This window comes from Salmo salar, chromosome ssa11, assembly GCF_905237065.1.
Source record: "Salmo salar chromosome ssa11, Ssal_v3.1, whole genome shotgun sequence".
NCBI lineage: Eukaryota > Metazoa > Chordata > Actinopteri > Salmoniformes > Salmonidae > Salmo > Salmo salar.
Window position 1 is genome coordinate 93,639,147 of NC_059452.1, and position 15,431 is coordinate 93,654,577.

The 15,431-nt window shown below is 46.7% G+C and overlaps 1 protein-coding gene across 4 annotated transcripts; it reads left to right on the top strand.

Annotated features, from left to right (window-relative positions):
* The first annotated feature begins 6 nt into the window (after nucleotides 1-6).
* On the top strand, nucleotides 7-15,345 carry LOC106563623 (bromodomain-containing protein 8). 4 transcript variants are annotated; one of them, XM_014129371.2, is made up of 20 exons: nucleotides 7-287; nucleotides 941-1,037; nucleotides 1,273-1,342; nucleotides 1,647-1,696; nucleotides 1,891-2,013; nucleotides 2,355-2,435; nucleotides 2,711-2,775; nucleotides 3,177-3,319; nucleotides 3,536-3,727; nucleotides 3,874-3,961; nucleotides 4,305-4,451; nucleotides 4,828-4,961; nucleotides 7,187-7,646; nucleotides 7,789-7,826; nucleotides 7,958-8,226; nucleotides 8,323-8,415; nucleotides 8,529-8,597; nucleotides 10,716-10,998; nucleotides 13,712-13,756; nucleotides 14,645-15,345. In XM_014129371.2, exons 1-20 carry the CDS (start codon nucleotides 269-271, stop codon nucleotides 14,702-14,704), a joined length of 2,526 nt encoding a protein of 841 aa, XP_013984846.1. In that variant the 5' UTR covers nucleotides 7-268; the 3' UTR covers nucleotides 14,705-15,345. The 4 variants fall into 4 exon arrangements, with proteins under 4 accessions (XP_013984846.1, XP_013984847.1, XP_013984844.1 ...); XM_014129372.2 differs by lacking the exon at nucleotides 13,712-13,756; XM_014129369.2 differs by lacking the exon at nucleotides 14,645-15,345 and having other exon boundaries at nucleotides 13,712-14,419.
* Nucleotides 15,346-15,431: the final 86 nt, after the last annotated feature.

The following is a 15,431-nucleotide window of genomic DNA, read 5'->3' on the forward strand; positions in this document are numbered from 1 at the left end:
ATATGTCAGTGCCGGACCACCGGACTATTTAACCCTGTAGTTATTTGATTCGTCGCTCTGCGGTGCTGTACATATAATGCAAAGAAAACATGAAATAGCGCAGATAATGTACATATCATTATAGTTCTACACAGCGGCAGCCACAGTGAGTCTACGCAAAATAAATATTTCCCCTTTTCTCTTTTTTTAATCTGAATGATCTAACTTGGTTTACTGTAGACCGAGTGGGTGGGTGGAGTGAGTACAGTATCTGCTATATAACAAGAAGATGGCGAGCGGGGTTGGAAGTGAGTAAATGAGCCTGTTGTCAAATTATATGATTTTTAATGCATGGCAACCAGATGTTCATGAGTCGTTTGCACTATAGTCTTGTGGATGATGTAACGTTACACGGCATTGCTAATCGGTGAATTCTTAATAGCCTACCCATGCTGGCATGAGCTTTGAATGAATGGCTCACTTTTCCCTTCTCGCTAGACAACGTTAGCTGACCAATTAGCAGAAGCTCGCTAGCTAGCTATTCTAAGTCACTAGCAAAATATTGCTAGTAGGTGCTTGTGCGGAAGTTCATCCTTCCATATGTCTGATTAGAAAGGTGTTGAGATGAGTGCTTCATGACTTTTGAAACATTCGTAGGGCATTTTGTAACAGCCCTCAAGATGGTAGCTAGCTTTAGGAAGCGCAACATTTATTTTCACCCCTCCTCCATACATGGCTTTGCTTGGTTTTCAGTGTGGCCTAACGGCCTCAGCTATTTATCTGGGAGTTTATTTCATAATAGTTGTACCTAGTTGACAGCAATGGGATTTGTTTAGCAGAATCTTGGGACATCCTGACCTGTAAAATAGGATGTGATTACCAGAAATTGTATTTTTGGATATTACATGTCCTGTACTGACTCTGTCCATACCCGTACTTCCCCTCCACTCCTTATCTGCAGAACACAAGTTGCTCTCCATGGGGCCAACGGAGCCATGGTCGGTGAGGGAGAAGCTGTGCTTGGCTACCTCTGTCATGAAGAGCGGGGACCAGAACTGGTAAAGCAGCACACGTTTAGGCCTACATCATGTTACTGTTCCTATGTTTTTGGACAGACCAGTCGAATCTTAGCCAGCCACCAACTTTCACTGAGTAAAGACTTCCAGTAATGGAAACAAGCAGTAGTCCATCTGTCACACAATTGATAATGTGAGAAAAGATTTTGGAATAGAATTGGTCAGTTGAATAGGAATTGTGATGATGCAATAATAGGATATCTATCAATACCCACAGGGTGTCTGTCAGTCGAGCCATCAAACCATTTGCAGAGCCAGGACGACCCCCTGATTGGTTCTCACAAAAGGTAGGATATGCTCCAATAAATGAACACCATGAACAAACAGGAACCTGATGATCGCATCTGAAAGAGATTTGCATTTGCTGCCCATGATGATGCAGTAACCTTATGGACAGGGGTTGATTGAGTGAGAGAGGTGGCATGGGTCCTTTGCATTAACTCTACTTTCCCTAGCACTGTTTGTTTTCCATCAGTGTTCTCTTCCACTGCCCTGGCCTGTCAATAAACTGAGTACATATATGCAGCCTGTTGAAATAAAGGAAATAACTGGCTTATCTTCTCTCTTCCTATCTCTCTCCTTTTCTTCTAGCACTGTGCCTCCCAGTACTCAGAGCTCCTGGAGACCACAGAGACCCCAAAGTGAGCACTGTTATTTTCTGTCTTTTTCTGTGTGTGGCTGGATCTGTGATTGTTCAGTTGTTGCATTTCCTATGATCAGAGGGGGGGGTTGGAGAACATGGGCAGTATGTTAGTGTGAAGGGGGAGGCATTGGTTTATGGATAACATGCTCTTGTCTGGATGGCTTATGTTAATGGCATGGTATCTCTCCCCAGACGGAAACGTGGTGAGAAAGGTGAGGTGGTGGAGACGGTGGAGGATGTCATAGTCCGCAGGCTCACGGCAGAGAGGATTGATGAACTGAAGAGACTGATCAAAGACACACAGGAGAAGCACAGGTACACAGATTGTGGCAGGTAGGTAGCCTAGTGGTTAGAGCGTTGGGCTGGATCGAATCCCCGAGCTGACAAGGTAAAAATCTGTCGTTTTGCCCCTGAGAAAGGCAGTTAATCCACTGTTCCCCGGGCACCAAAGACGTGGATCTCGATTAAGGCAGCGGAAGACACATGTCAGTAGAATACATTCATTTGGACAACGGACTAGGTATCCCACTTTCCCTGTGTGCAATCTCTGATAGAGGGACAATCTATTCAAGAGACTATAATGGCCTTCAGTAGATATTTTCTGCTACTTGATTGACCCAACTCTGATGTCAGTTGTTGACCTGCTGCATTCACAGGAAGCTGAAGACCGAGGCAGAGCTGATCCAAGCCGGGCACCTGGACTCCAAGCTAGAGGATCTATGGGGAGAGATTGTGCAGTATGACCCTTTTATCTGTCAGCCTTTGTTACTATTTCTTCATCTATTTACATCACAGGAGGCTGCTGAGGGAAGGACGGCTCATAATAATGGCTGGAATGGAGTGAATCGAATGGTATCAACCACATGGAAACAAGGTGTTCGATACCATTCCATGTATTCCGTTCCAGCCATTACTATGAGCCCGTCCTCCTCAATTAAGATGCCACCAGCCACCTGTGATTTACATGTATATTTGTATTTTTCTGAGAAACTTTACTTTCTGTGCCTGTCAGGAAGAAGAAACAGGAACAGGACGAGGCAGACGTGAAAAGGAAGGTCACAGACACAGCCTATCTAGGTAAAAGATAACCCACTTCATGCACACCACCAGCTGCTTTTGCCTGTAGCTTTTCTTAATCTACTCAGTAAATATAACCGTATTTTCTGCTATTGCTCCGTGGGCACCCCTTTGTATATGTCTCACTCCAAACATTGTAAAACACAATATACCAGATAGTATACAGGTTGCTGAAGATGTAGTTATGTTTCTTCAATGATTCAATAAACCCACAGGGGATGTTGAAATTAAAAAACATCATGCCAAGGGGTTTGGATGAGGAGCTCTATCAGAAAGTATACCGAAGGCTGAGATAGATGTGTACACAGCCACAAAGGTGGTCAAAGTGAATAGTAGATCAATTGTAGTGTGATTGGTCAAACTAAGAACAGTCTCACCCCGCCGCCCCACCCCCCTTCCAGCCAGACAGGCGGTGAAGAACACCCCTAAACGAGTGCCCAGTGTGACCGTGCGCTCTCCCCTGGGGTGCGGCTCGCCAAGCCTCGAGTTCTGCCAAGGGGACACACCCCAGAGCACACCCGAGGACCCCAGCACCTCAGTGACTGTGAGTCCCTGTCAGCTACAGGGGAACGGGGCAGGGGCAGGGGCAGGTAGAGAGATGATTGGAGTTCAGTAGAAACATTCTTGATTTGATATCAATTAGATGTGGTGGAACGTGCTACACAGAATGCCTTTTCCTCGGCCTGCCTGCCTCTCCCTTGCATGTTATTCTCCCCCTGTTCCCTTTTCCCAACTTCATTTTCTCCCCTCCTCTCTCTAGGCACCAGGAGTAGCAGGGTTCATGCCCCTGACTGAGGCCTGTGGGCTGGGTGGTGCAGAGTCAGGCCTGGGCACTGTTCTGGATGAATCCCCACAAAAGAAGCTCTTGGGCCAGAAAGCCACGCCGCCACCATCCCCTCTCCTCTCTGAGCTACTGAAGAAAGGGAGTCTCCTGCCCACAAGCCCCAGACTGGTATGTCTGAGAGGAAATAGTATTCCATAGAGATTGTTCACTTTCATAAGATTTTAAAATGTAACTACCCATAGCCATTTAAACATCTCAGACACACCGTCAGATGAATCCTCTTGCAGCTACAGAGTGCTGTGTTTGTCTTATAGGTTGGAGATGGCGACCTGCCTGGTAATATGACAATAGCACATGACCTACAGCTCACAGGCTCTGTTCTACCTGGCAGTCTAGCAACAGGTACACACACTCATACTTGTCAGTCCCTCCAGGACTTTGCAATTCTGCGATCACAACTTTTTTTTGCAATATCAACAATTCCCCACATATTAAATTTGACCAATTACCACACTATTTCCTCTTAAAACTGTCTGATCACCACGTTACAAAAAGAGGGCTCGCAATTTGAACTAATCACAGCATTTTTACCGCCTAAATTAGTTCAACAAACGTTTTCCCCATCTAATAGTTCAAATGTAGTATTGCTTAGCGTTGCATTTTGATTAGATCAAGGCTCTGCCTGCTCTCTCTGCACGCTCTGTGTGTGTGTGTCCGCGTGTGTGTGTGTGTCCGTGTGCGTTAGGTGCCCCTACACTTTCTCGTCTGCTGGAGGCTGGGCCTCAGTTCTCAACTCCGCTGGACTCCTTGGCCAGCAGCACAGACTCCTCCAGTGTCCTTCTCACTGCTGCTTCACCCCCCACTATGGACTCCCCTGCCTCACTACACACAGGTCTCTCCCTTTCCCTTCCTGCCTCCCTCTCTCTGCTTCTATACTGTACAATCACTGCCCATCCATCCTCTTCATTTTTCCGTCAACACTTCTTCCCAAGCATCTCCTCTGTGTCTGTCATCAGATTGTGGCCATAAGTGTGTGATCAGTCTGTCACCTGAACGTCAGACTCCTGTACATGACTTGTCAGTCCATCTCATCTCCTCCAACATGAAGCACATCCCCATGATTATGTCCTCAGTCTGTTGTCTTTACGCAGAGATTGGATTTGAATCATATAAGGCTGTTAGTAATCCCTGTGTGTGTGTGTGTGTGTGTGTGTGTGTGTGTGTGTGTGTGTGTGTGTGTGTGTGTGTGTGTGTGTGTGTGTGTACAGGAGGGAATGAGGTGGGGGCCTCCCAGCCTGGCCCAGGGGATGGGACAGAAGAAGACCTAGTGACGGTGTCTTACATGGCAGAAGAATTGGACCTGGAGACAGTGGGGGACATCATCGCCATCATCGAGGACAAGGTGCTCCTTCTACGCCTCACACACCTAAAAACATGAGATGTGTTCGAATACCCATACTAACATACTGTATACTACAGTCGTGGCCAAAAGTTTTGAGAATGACACAAATATAAATGTTCACAAAGTCTGCTGGCTCAGTTTGTATGATGGCAATTTTCATATACTCCAGAATGTTATGAAGAGTGATCAGATGAATTGCAATTATCCTGAGACCATTCATGTGTGGGGTTGCTTCTCAGCCAAGGGAGTTGGCTCACTCACAATTTCGCCTAAGAACACAGCCAAAATAAAGAATGGTACCAACACATCCTCCGAGAGCAACTTCTCCCAACCATCCAGGAACAGTTTGGTGACGAACAATGCCTTTTCCAGCATGATGGAGCACCTTGCCATAAGGCAAAAGTGATAACTAAGTGGCTCGGGGAACAAAACATCAATATTTTGGGTCCATGGCCAGGAAACTCCCCAGACCTTAATCCCATTGAGAACTTGTGGTCAATCCACAAGAGGCGGGTGGACAAACAAAACCCCACAAATTCTGACATACTCCAAGCATTGATTATGCAAGAATGGCTGCCATCAGTCAGGATGTGGCCCAGAAGTTAATTGACAGCATGCCAGGGCGGATTGCAGAGGTCTTGTAAAAGAAGGGTTAACACTGCAAATATTGTCTCTTTGCATCAAATTCATGTAATTGTCAATACAAGCCTTTGACACTTATGAAATGCTTGTAATTATACTTCAGTATTCCATAGTAACATCTGACAAAATATCTAAAGACACTGAAGCAGCAAACTTTGTGAAAATTAATTTATTTGTGTCATTCTCAAAACTTTTGGCCACGACTACATACTTAATGGGTATATACAACATACTATTAGTTAATTTTAGTATACTGTAAATAAACGGTATCCTTTCAGTTGGGCATACTAGCGCTACGCCTGTCTACCGGAAGTTGATGCTGTTGCTATGCAACCTTTTGCTAGCTTGTTAGCATAACAAATGACTAGCTAGACATTTTACGACTTCGGGTGTGTTAGTAAATTCAATCTGGAGTACCAGAGTGCATTCTGGGCATTCGTAAATTCCTAGCATTGTCAGCGTTTCCCTCTCGGAGTGTTCAGAGTGTACACTGGACGCTCTGGCCGAGGAGTAGGGTTGATCCGAGCGTTCGTTCTGACCATCACAACACCGGCAGTCAAGCTCACAAGCTAACTGGCTAGCCACTTCCAGACACATATGAGAGAACACCTCACTCTGACCATTTTACTCGCCCTAGCAGAGCTGGTTAGTCTGTCTTCATGTTATCCAGACCGTTGGTGACTGTAACTGTGCTGCTGAAAACAATGTAATTACGCTTTTTGCCGACGTTTACTGACACCTGCCATATTCAATGGGTGTTGAGCGTTCGTAAATTCATCAGTTATTCTGCACTCTGGCACACTAATACGAGAGTGTTCTGAAATCAGAGTAGATAGCCAGAGTGAATTTGTGTCCATTGAGAACGCACAACGACTATACCACTTAGCTAAGAATGATGTGAATAATCAAGTCAATACATGTTAGTTAGATATCATATAGTTATTAAACTGGCAAGTTCAATGTATTAGTAGCCAACTAACTTTAGGTAGCTAGCTAACTAACATACCGGTACCTTAAATGATATGCTATGTGGTGCGTAAAGGATAGCGTAGCCAACATACCGGTATATACTGCTGTAATGCTATGTGGTGCGTAAAGGATAAGGATAGCGTAGCCAACAAATTGTCAGCCAACATAACTTGTAGCGTAACTTATTTGAAAAGTCATTACTTTATTACATTGCTCCACATTTTCTTAACATTTGTCATAATTAGTTAAAGCAATGAATTTGTATCCGCTCTCATCGGACTTATTTTCTTCAAATCTGAAAACGTTGTGAAGCCACGCCCATTTTGGGAAGAATTGCATTAATAGTGAAATAGTGTCCACTGCTTGTATACTTCGTATTTTGGCGAATGTAAAACGACATCCGGGAACTTTTGGCATACTAACTATATCCATATTATGACCAATAAGCATACTATATACAACATTTCCGTCACAAATAGTATGGTTAGTGCGGTTAGTAGGAGTATTCGAACACAGCTATGGATTGATACTCAACTGTTCTGCCTATAAAGCCATAGTGATATCAGCCTCCTGCGGTGTCTTAAAGTGACAAGCTGTGACCTGTCATCCTACAGGGTGATGAGAATACTGAGGCTTTGGATGCGGCTGCAGTGGAGGCTGCTCTGTCCCTGTGTGAGGAGACGGGCCATGCCCTGTCTGGCCATTGGGAGCCAGGGCCCTTCAAGTCCCCTGAGTCTGACCCTTCTGGGGCCTCACACCTCTCCTCCCTCGCTGGCAGTCTGGAGGTGAAGAGGGAGGTCCTGCAGTTACGGCGTGGGACCTCTGCATGTGACAGCCAGGACAACTGTCCCTCAGGGTACCCGCACCCCCTGGGCATCAGCGGCCTTCCTCCCTCCTCCTCTTCCTCCTCCTGCTCGTCTATGATGCTGGAGCACAGCCAGGCTATTGGGGCTCGTCTGCAGCCTGGGGCCATGGGCGGGGCCGATGGGGAGGGAAGCCCATTCTCTCCCCACGCCACCATCAGGTGTGAGAGTGAAGAGTGGACGCAGCAAGGAGCTGACACCCCACATGCAGGTCACTCATAGCCCTGGCACATCAGACTGACAGTCATACACAGAGGCTCAGACACCTGCCTTGGGCACAAGCTCTTGAGTAAACACGTTTGCCACCTGTTGTCATCATCTCTTTCTCTTTTCACTTTCTCTTTCTCCCTCAGACTCCGAGGATTGCCCCATGACAAGAAGACATTCCAAGGTACACCTCCCTCTCACTGAGGAGAGAACAGGCTTGTGCTGCTGATACCTGTTGTCCTTGTGTTAGAACCTGAAATCCACTGTAGATCCATCCAACTCACTCTCTCGCCCTCTCTCTCTGAACCTGTGTAGGACGTGAAGGAGGAAGAGGGGGTGAGTGACGGAGAGGAGGGGAGTGCCTCAGAGACTAAAGAGGGCCTGGATGGGGATGGGGGGGATGAAGGGGGGGATGAGGAGGGGGACGGAGCAGAGGCCTACCTGTCGGAGGCAGAGGGGGAGACCGAGCTGGAGCCCCCAGCCAGTGAGAGTGAGGACGGTTACAGTCTGCACACAGCCTCCTCCTCTCTGCAGCTCCACACCACTGCAGACTCTATCCCCAGCAGCCCTGCCTCCTCCCAGTTGTGAGTTACACACACACACACACACACACACACACACCCACCAAGCATGTCTATATCTGGTCAAAACTCCCTCTCTCTTTTTCTCTGTCTATTCAGTTCAATGTGCAGTGAGGACCAGGAGGCCAGACAGGCTCAGAAGATCTGGAAAAAAGCCATCATGCTGGTATGGCGTGCAGCTGCCAATCATAGGTAAGAATCTCACTCATGGAACCCTGGGCTATAACAGGATCCTACCTGCACCATGCTCCAGGCCTCTCATTTCAGCTTTTGAAAGTGATATATTTGCTGTTTTCCTGATGCAGGTATGCTAATGTATTCCTGCAGCCTGTGACTGATGACATTGCCCCAGGGTACCACAGTATTGTTCACAGGTAAGCACTGACATAAGGAACAGGTAAGCACTGACATAGGGAACAGGTAAGCACTGACATAGGGAACAGGTAAACACTGACATAGGGAACAGGTAAACACTGACATAGGGAACAGGTAAACACTGACCAATGACATAGGGGAAACAGGTAAACACTGACCACTGACATAGGGGAAACAGGTAAACACTGACCACTGACATAGGGAACAGGTAAACACTGATCACTGACATAGGGAACAGGTAAACACTGACCACTGACATAGGGAACAGGTAAACACTGACCACTGACATAGGGAACAGGTAAACACTGACCACTGACATAGGGAACAGGTAAACACTGACCACTGACATAGGGAACAGGTAAACACTGACCACTGACATAGGGAACAGGTAAACACTGACCACTGACATAGGGACAAGGTAAGCACTGATCACTGACATAGGGAACAGGTAAGCACTGATCACTGACATAGGGAACAGGTAAACACTGACCACTGACACAGGGGGAACAGGTAAACACTGACCACTGACATAGGGAACAGGTAAGCACTGACCACTGACACAGGGGGAACAGGTAAACACTGACATAGGGAACAGGTAAACACTGACCACTGACATAGGGACAAGGTAAGCACTGACCACTGACATAGGGAACAGGTAAACACTGACCACTGACATAGGGACAAGGTAAGCACTGATCACTGACATAGGGAACAGGTAAGCACTGATCACTGACATAGGGAACAGGTAAACACTGACCACTGACACAGGGGGAACAGGTAAACACTGACCACTGACATAGGGAACAGGTAAACACTGATCACTGACATAGGGAACAGGTAAACACTGACCACTGACACAGGGGGAACAGGTAAACACTGACCACTGACACAGGGGGAACAGGTAAACACTGACCACTGACATAGGGACAAGGTAAGCACTGATCACTGACATAGGGAACAGGTAAGCACTGATCACTGACATAGGGAACAGGTAAACACTGACCACTGACACAGGGGGAACAGGTAAACACTGACCACTGACATAGGGAACAGGTAAGCACTGACCACTGACACAGGGGGAACAGGTAAACACTGACATAGGGAACAGGTAAACACTGACCACTGACATAGGGACAAGGTAAGCACTGACCACTGACATAGGGAACAGGTAAACACTGACCACTGACATAGGGACAAGGTAAGCACTGATCACTGACATAGGGGAAACAGGCAGGTAAACACTGACCACTGACACAGGGGAAACAAACAGGTAAACACTGACCACTGACACAGGGGAAACCGGTAAACACTGACCACTGACACAGGGGAAACAAACAGGTAAACACTGACCACTGACACAGGGAACCGGTAAACACTGACCACTGACACAGGGGGAACCGGTAAACACTGACCACTGACACAGGGGGAACCGGTAAACACTGACCACTGACACAGGGGGAACCGGTAAACACTGACCACTGACACAGGGGGAACCGGTAAACACTGACCACTGACACAGGGGGAACCGGTAAACACTGACCACTGACACAGGGGGAACCGGTAAACACTGACCACTGACACAGGGGGAACCGGTAAACACTGAGCACTGACACAGGGAACAGGTAAACACTGACCACTGACACAGGGGAAACAAACAGGTAAACACTGACCACTGACACAGGGGAAACAAACAGGTAAACACTGACCACTGACACAGGGGAAACAAACAGGTAAACACTGACCACTGACACAGGGGAAACAAACAGGTAAACACTGACCGCTGACACAGGGGGAACAGGTAAACACTGACCACTGACACAGGGGGAGCAGGTAAACACTGACACAGGGGAAACAGGTAAACACTGACCACTGACACAGGGGGAACAGGTAAACACTGACACAGGGGAAACAGGTAAACACTGACCACTGACACAGGGAACTGGTGCTTTCTTTGCTGGCTTGGCCTTCCCATTCAATCTATCTGTCGGATAACCTGACCACGCTCCTCTCTCCTCACCCCTCTCTCTCTCCTCCACCCCTCTCTCTCTCCTCCACCCCTCTCTCTCTCCTCCACCCCTCTCTCTCTCCTCCACTCCTCTCTCTCTCCTCCACCCCAGGCCCATGGACCTGTCCACCATTAAGAAGAACATTGAGACAGGTCTGATCCGCACCACGGCAGAGTTCCAGCGGGACATCATGCTGATGTTTCAGAACGCGGTGATGTACAACAGCTGTGACCACGACGTGTTCCACATGGCCCTGGAGATGCAGAGGGACGTCCTGGAACAGATCCAGCAGTTCCTGGCCACACAGCTCATCATGCAGACCTCCGAGTCTGGCGTCAGCGCCAAGAGCCTGAGGGGCCGAGAGAGCACCCGCAAGCAGGACCCCTCGGACAAGGTGTTCTGCTCATTGGGACGGCACGGGTAGAGGGTCTATAGATAAGAATGGGAGGAGAGGAGAGAGTGGGGGAGAATGGAGAGTCCAGGAGAGGAAAGGAAGGTGAGGATTTGGGGATGCAAGGAGAGCCAGATTAGGGGTCCGTTTAACCTCAGAGGAAAGGAAAGGGCACAAGTCTCTTACCATTGGCAGGCAGCAAAACACAAGTGTTTTCTTAATACATGATCTGTGCTTCACTGTTCATTTTATCCATTTCCCCATTGACATCCTTCACTATTCTCCACTATGAGTTGTCATGGATGGAGACCATACGGTTGGTTGGCTTCATGGGCTTGGATGGTGTTAAACTCATGATAGTAGATAGGAACCTGACTCCCTCAGATGTATGTCTGGTAATACTGTTGAATTGCATCACAGACAAGGACACAAAATAGTTGAAACACATGCACTGCTCCCATACCTGTGCATATATAAACTCAGCAAAAAAAGAAACGTCCCTTTTTCAGGACTCTGTCTTTGAAAGATAATTAGTAAAAATCCAAATAACTTCAGATCTTCATTGTAAAGGGTTTAAACACTGTTTCCCAAAAAAGTAATGAACATGCACCTGTGGAACAGTCGTTAAGACACTAACAGCTTACAGACGGTAGGCAATTAAGGTCACAGCTATGAAAACTTAGGACACTAAAGAGGCCTTTCTACTGACTCTGAAAAACATCAAAAGAAAGATGTCCAGGGACCCTGCTCATCTGAGTGAACGTGCATTAGGCATTCTGCAAGGGCAATAAATTGCAATGTCCGTACTGTGAGACGCCTAAGACAGAGCTACAGGGAGACAGGACGGACAGCTGATTGGCCTCGCAGTGGCAGACCACATGTAACAACACCTGCACAGGATTGGTACATCCAAACATCACACCTGCAGGACAGGTACAGGATGGCAACAACAACTGCCCGAGTTACATCTGGAATGCACAATCCCTCCATTGGTGCTCAGACTGTCCGCAATAGGCTGAGAGAGGCTGGACTGAGGGCTTGTAGGCCTGTTGTAAGGCAGGTCCTCACCAGACATCACCGGCAACAACGTCGCCTATGGGCACCAACCCACCGTCGCTGGACCAGACAGGACTGGCAAAAAGTGCTCTTCACTGACGAGTTGCGGTTTTGTCTCACCAGGGGTGATGGTCTGATTCGCGTTTATCATCGAAGGAATGAGCGTTACACCGAGGCCTGTACTCTGGAGTGGGATCGATTTGGAGGTGGAGGGTCCGTCATGTCTGGGGCGGTGTGTCACAGCATGATCGGACTGAGCTCGTTGTCATTGCAGGCTATCTCAATGCTGTGCGTTACAGGGAAGACATCCTCCTCCCTCATGTGGTACCCTTCCTGCAGGCTCATCCTGACATGACCCTCCAGCATGGCAATGCCACCAGCCATACTGCTCGTTCTGTGTGTGATTTCCTGCAAGACAGGAATGTCAGTGTTCTGCCATGGCCAGCGAAGAGCCCGGATCTCAATCCCATTGAGCACGTCTGGGACATGTTGGATCGGAGGGTGAGGGCTAGGGCCCATTCCTCCCAGAAATGTCCAGGAACTTGCAGGTGCCTTGGTGGAAGAGTGGGGTAACATCTCACAGCAAGAACTGGCAAATCTGGTGCAGTCCATGAGGAGGAGATGCACTGCAGTACTTAATGCAGCCTGGTGGCCACACCAGACACTGACTGTTACTTTTGATTTTGACCCCCCCTTTGATCAGGGACACATTATTCCATTTCTGTTAGTCACATGTATGTGGAACTTGTTCAGTTTATGTCTCAATTGTTGAATCTTGTTACTTTCATACAAATATTTCCACATGTTAAGTTTGCTGAAAATAAACGCAGTTGACAGTGAAAGGACGATTATTTTTTTGCTGAGTTTAGGAACAACGTGAGACAAAGGTCACTGTGAGTCCACGCAGTTCAATTTCTCACAACTCTCAATCTGATGCATACCTAACATGCACACACTTTCTTGTCCATCCTTTCACAGCCTCTGTGTCTGTTGGCTTTTTGTGTATGTGTGTGGGTTTGTGTGCACGTGTATTTTGTGTGTGTGTGTGTGTACCTCAGCTTGTTATATAATGTATGTGAAGACAGCCATGGCAATACTCCAACCTTGTGTTCCTCTGGAATTTCTCTAGCTCTGGCTGGTAGATAGCAGGAAAGAAGGTCACAGTTTAGGGAGACAATCTATTTTCAATTTAGCGGGACAGATCCAATTTTTATTATAGTATTTGAATTTTGCTATGCTACAAAATGTCATATTTGGTCACATGGTACATATTGTTACATATTGTCACTGGGATGTTTAATCACAAAAAATGGCTCCAACAATTTCTACATAATCCAAGTGAGGATTGGTTTCCCACCTGTTTTAAGAAAAGAAGTTGCCTCAGTTCTTGAACCACTTCTGTGAGATGGGTTCTGTACCTGCTGCTGTATGTTTGCCCACAGGGTTATATCGTATACAGTATTTATAGTGTCCACGAGTAGGGGTGTGCATTTATGTTATACCCTCTCTTGGATGGGTCTGTATCTTTTTAAGGTGGCGTATGTAGTTCTCTTTTCTCTGTTGTCGGGATGTGTGCTCCACTGCTCCTCTTCTTTCCTTGTTTTCTGTGTGGGTGTGTCTTTGATCCCTCTTTCTGACTGTATCCTTTGTCCTCTCACAGGACAGTGTCCCCATGGCCTCTCCTGCCTTCCTTCTCTCTCTCTTTGTAAGTACCCGGTCTGCAGTTTATGACCTGCAAGACTACAGCTGGGGTATTCACATTCTGCAGTTTATGACCTGTCAGACTACAGCTGGGGTATTCACATTCTGCAGCTTATGACCTGTCAGACTACAGCTGGGGTATTCACATTCTGCAGCTTATGACCTGTCAGACTACAGCTGGGGTATTCACATTCTGCAGCGTATGACCTGTCAGACTACAGCTGGGGTATTCACATTCTGGCCCTAGGTCACATAAATCAAATTCAAATCAAATGTATTTATATATCCCTTCTCACATCAGCTGATATATCAAAGTGCTGTACAGAAACCCAGCCTAAAACCCCAAACAGCAGGCAATGCAGGTGTAGAAGCACACTGCTTGAATCAACTTTTTCAACATTTCAATGAAGTTACGTTGAACCAACGTGGAACAGACGTCTGTGCCCAGTGGGTAGTATTTTCTATTTCTTACACTTCCCCCCTCTCTCACTCGCTCCTACACACACATGCAGACATATAGCACAAAAACACAAATTGGTTCACTTTCATGCACACAAGCTAATAGACTCAAGCATTTTGGTTTGTAATTTGCATTGAATCTAAATGTTTTTTTATTTTACCTTAACTGACTTGCCTAGTTTAATAAAGAACAAATTCTTAATTTCAATGTCGACCTAGGAACAGTATATCAGGGGCAGAATGACTGATTTTTTATCTTGTCAGCTTGGGGATTTGATCTTGCAACCTTTCAGTTACAAGTCCAACGCTCTAACCACTAGGCTACCTGCTACCGCTGAACGACTGTGTTTTCCAGGGTGATGGCTAGTTTTTCAAGCTTCTGGTTGCTTTGGATCAGAGTTAACCCATCTCTTCTCTGTGCCTGTCTATACAGGATGGGGGCACCAGGGGGCGCCGTTGTGCCATAGAAGCCGACCTGAAGATGAAGAAATAAGCTGCAGGGAAGCAGCTGAAGACTGGAATACGTCTGATTGGTGTCCTCCATGGTCATGTCCCACTTGATTACGCTAACGAAGGACACCACAGTTGGGGTCAATGTCGTTTCATGTCCCGTCACTTCAATTGGACATGGCGTGACATGGCGTGTCTCGCTGAGAGAGCCATTCCTGAATTGCAGTTTAGAGAAAACGCAACGACAGCTGGGCGATAAACAAAAATCCATATCATGATAAATAGAATAAGTTTATAACATTAATGTGCAGCAGTTCTTTATTACCTTAATAACTAGTACTTTGAATGTTGTAGCTATCAATTGTCCCATTTAACTATCACCCATATTAGCAGACTCATTTAATTTCAAACTTCACATTTCTCCAGTATAGGCTTCTTATCATAATGAAAGACATCAGCAAAAAGTCCACGATAAGTGGTCGGTGTCGATCATTTCCGGTTTATCGTCCCAGCTCTAAACTCAACCCCAGCACCGAGAATCACTTATACCCCAACTCCTGAATGTGCCAACAGAAAACATATAGACCTTGCATTGTGTATGTCAATTGTTTTAAGTCCTCTGTATAGTATTGTACAGGCATGTCCTTTGTGTACATATGGTGGCCCAATAAATATTTGTCGCAAGATTGTGGTTCTCCAACTCAAAGCAAGTAGTGTGTGATAAAAAAAGCTATAATCCTTAGTTGACATGTCAATTTTTGGATTTAAAT

Excerpts from the sequence above, each read along its gene's own strand:
- LOC106563623 (XM_014129369.2), top strand. Across the intron at positions 1,038-1,272 it reads AAGAGCGGGGACCAGAACTG|GGTGTCTGTCAGTCGAGCCA; the intron begins GTAAAGCAGCAC and ends CAATACCCACAG. Across the intron at positions 7,647-7,788 it reads AGCTGACACCCCACATGCAG|ACTCCGAGGATTGCCCCATG; the intron begins GTCACTCATAGC and ends TTTCTCCCTCAG.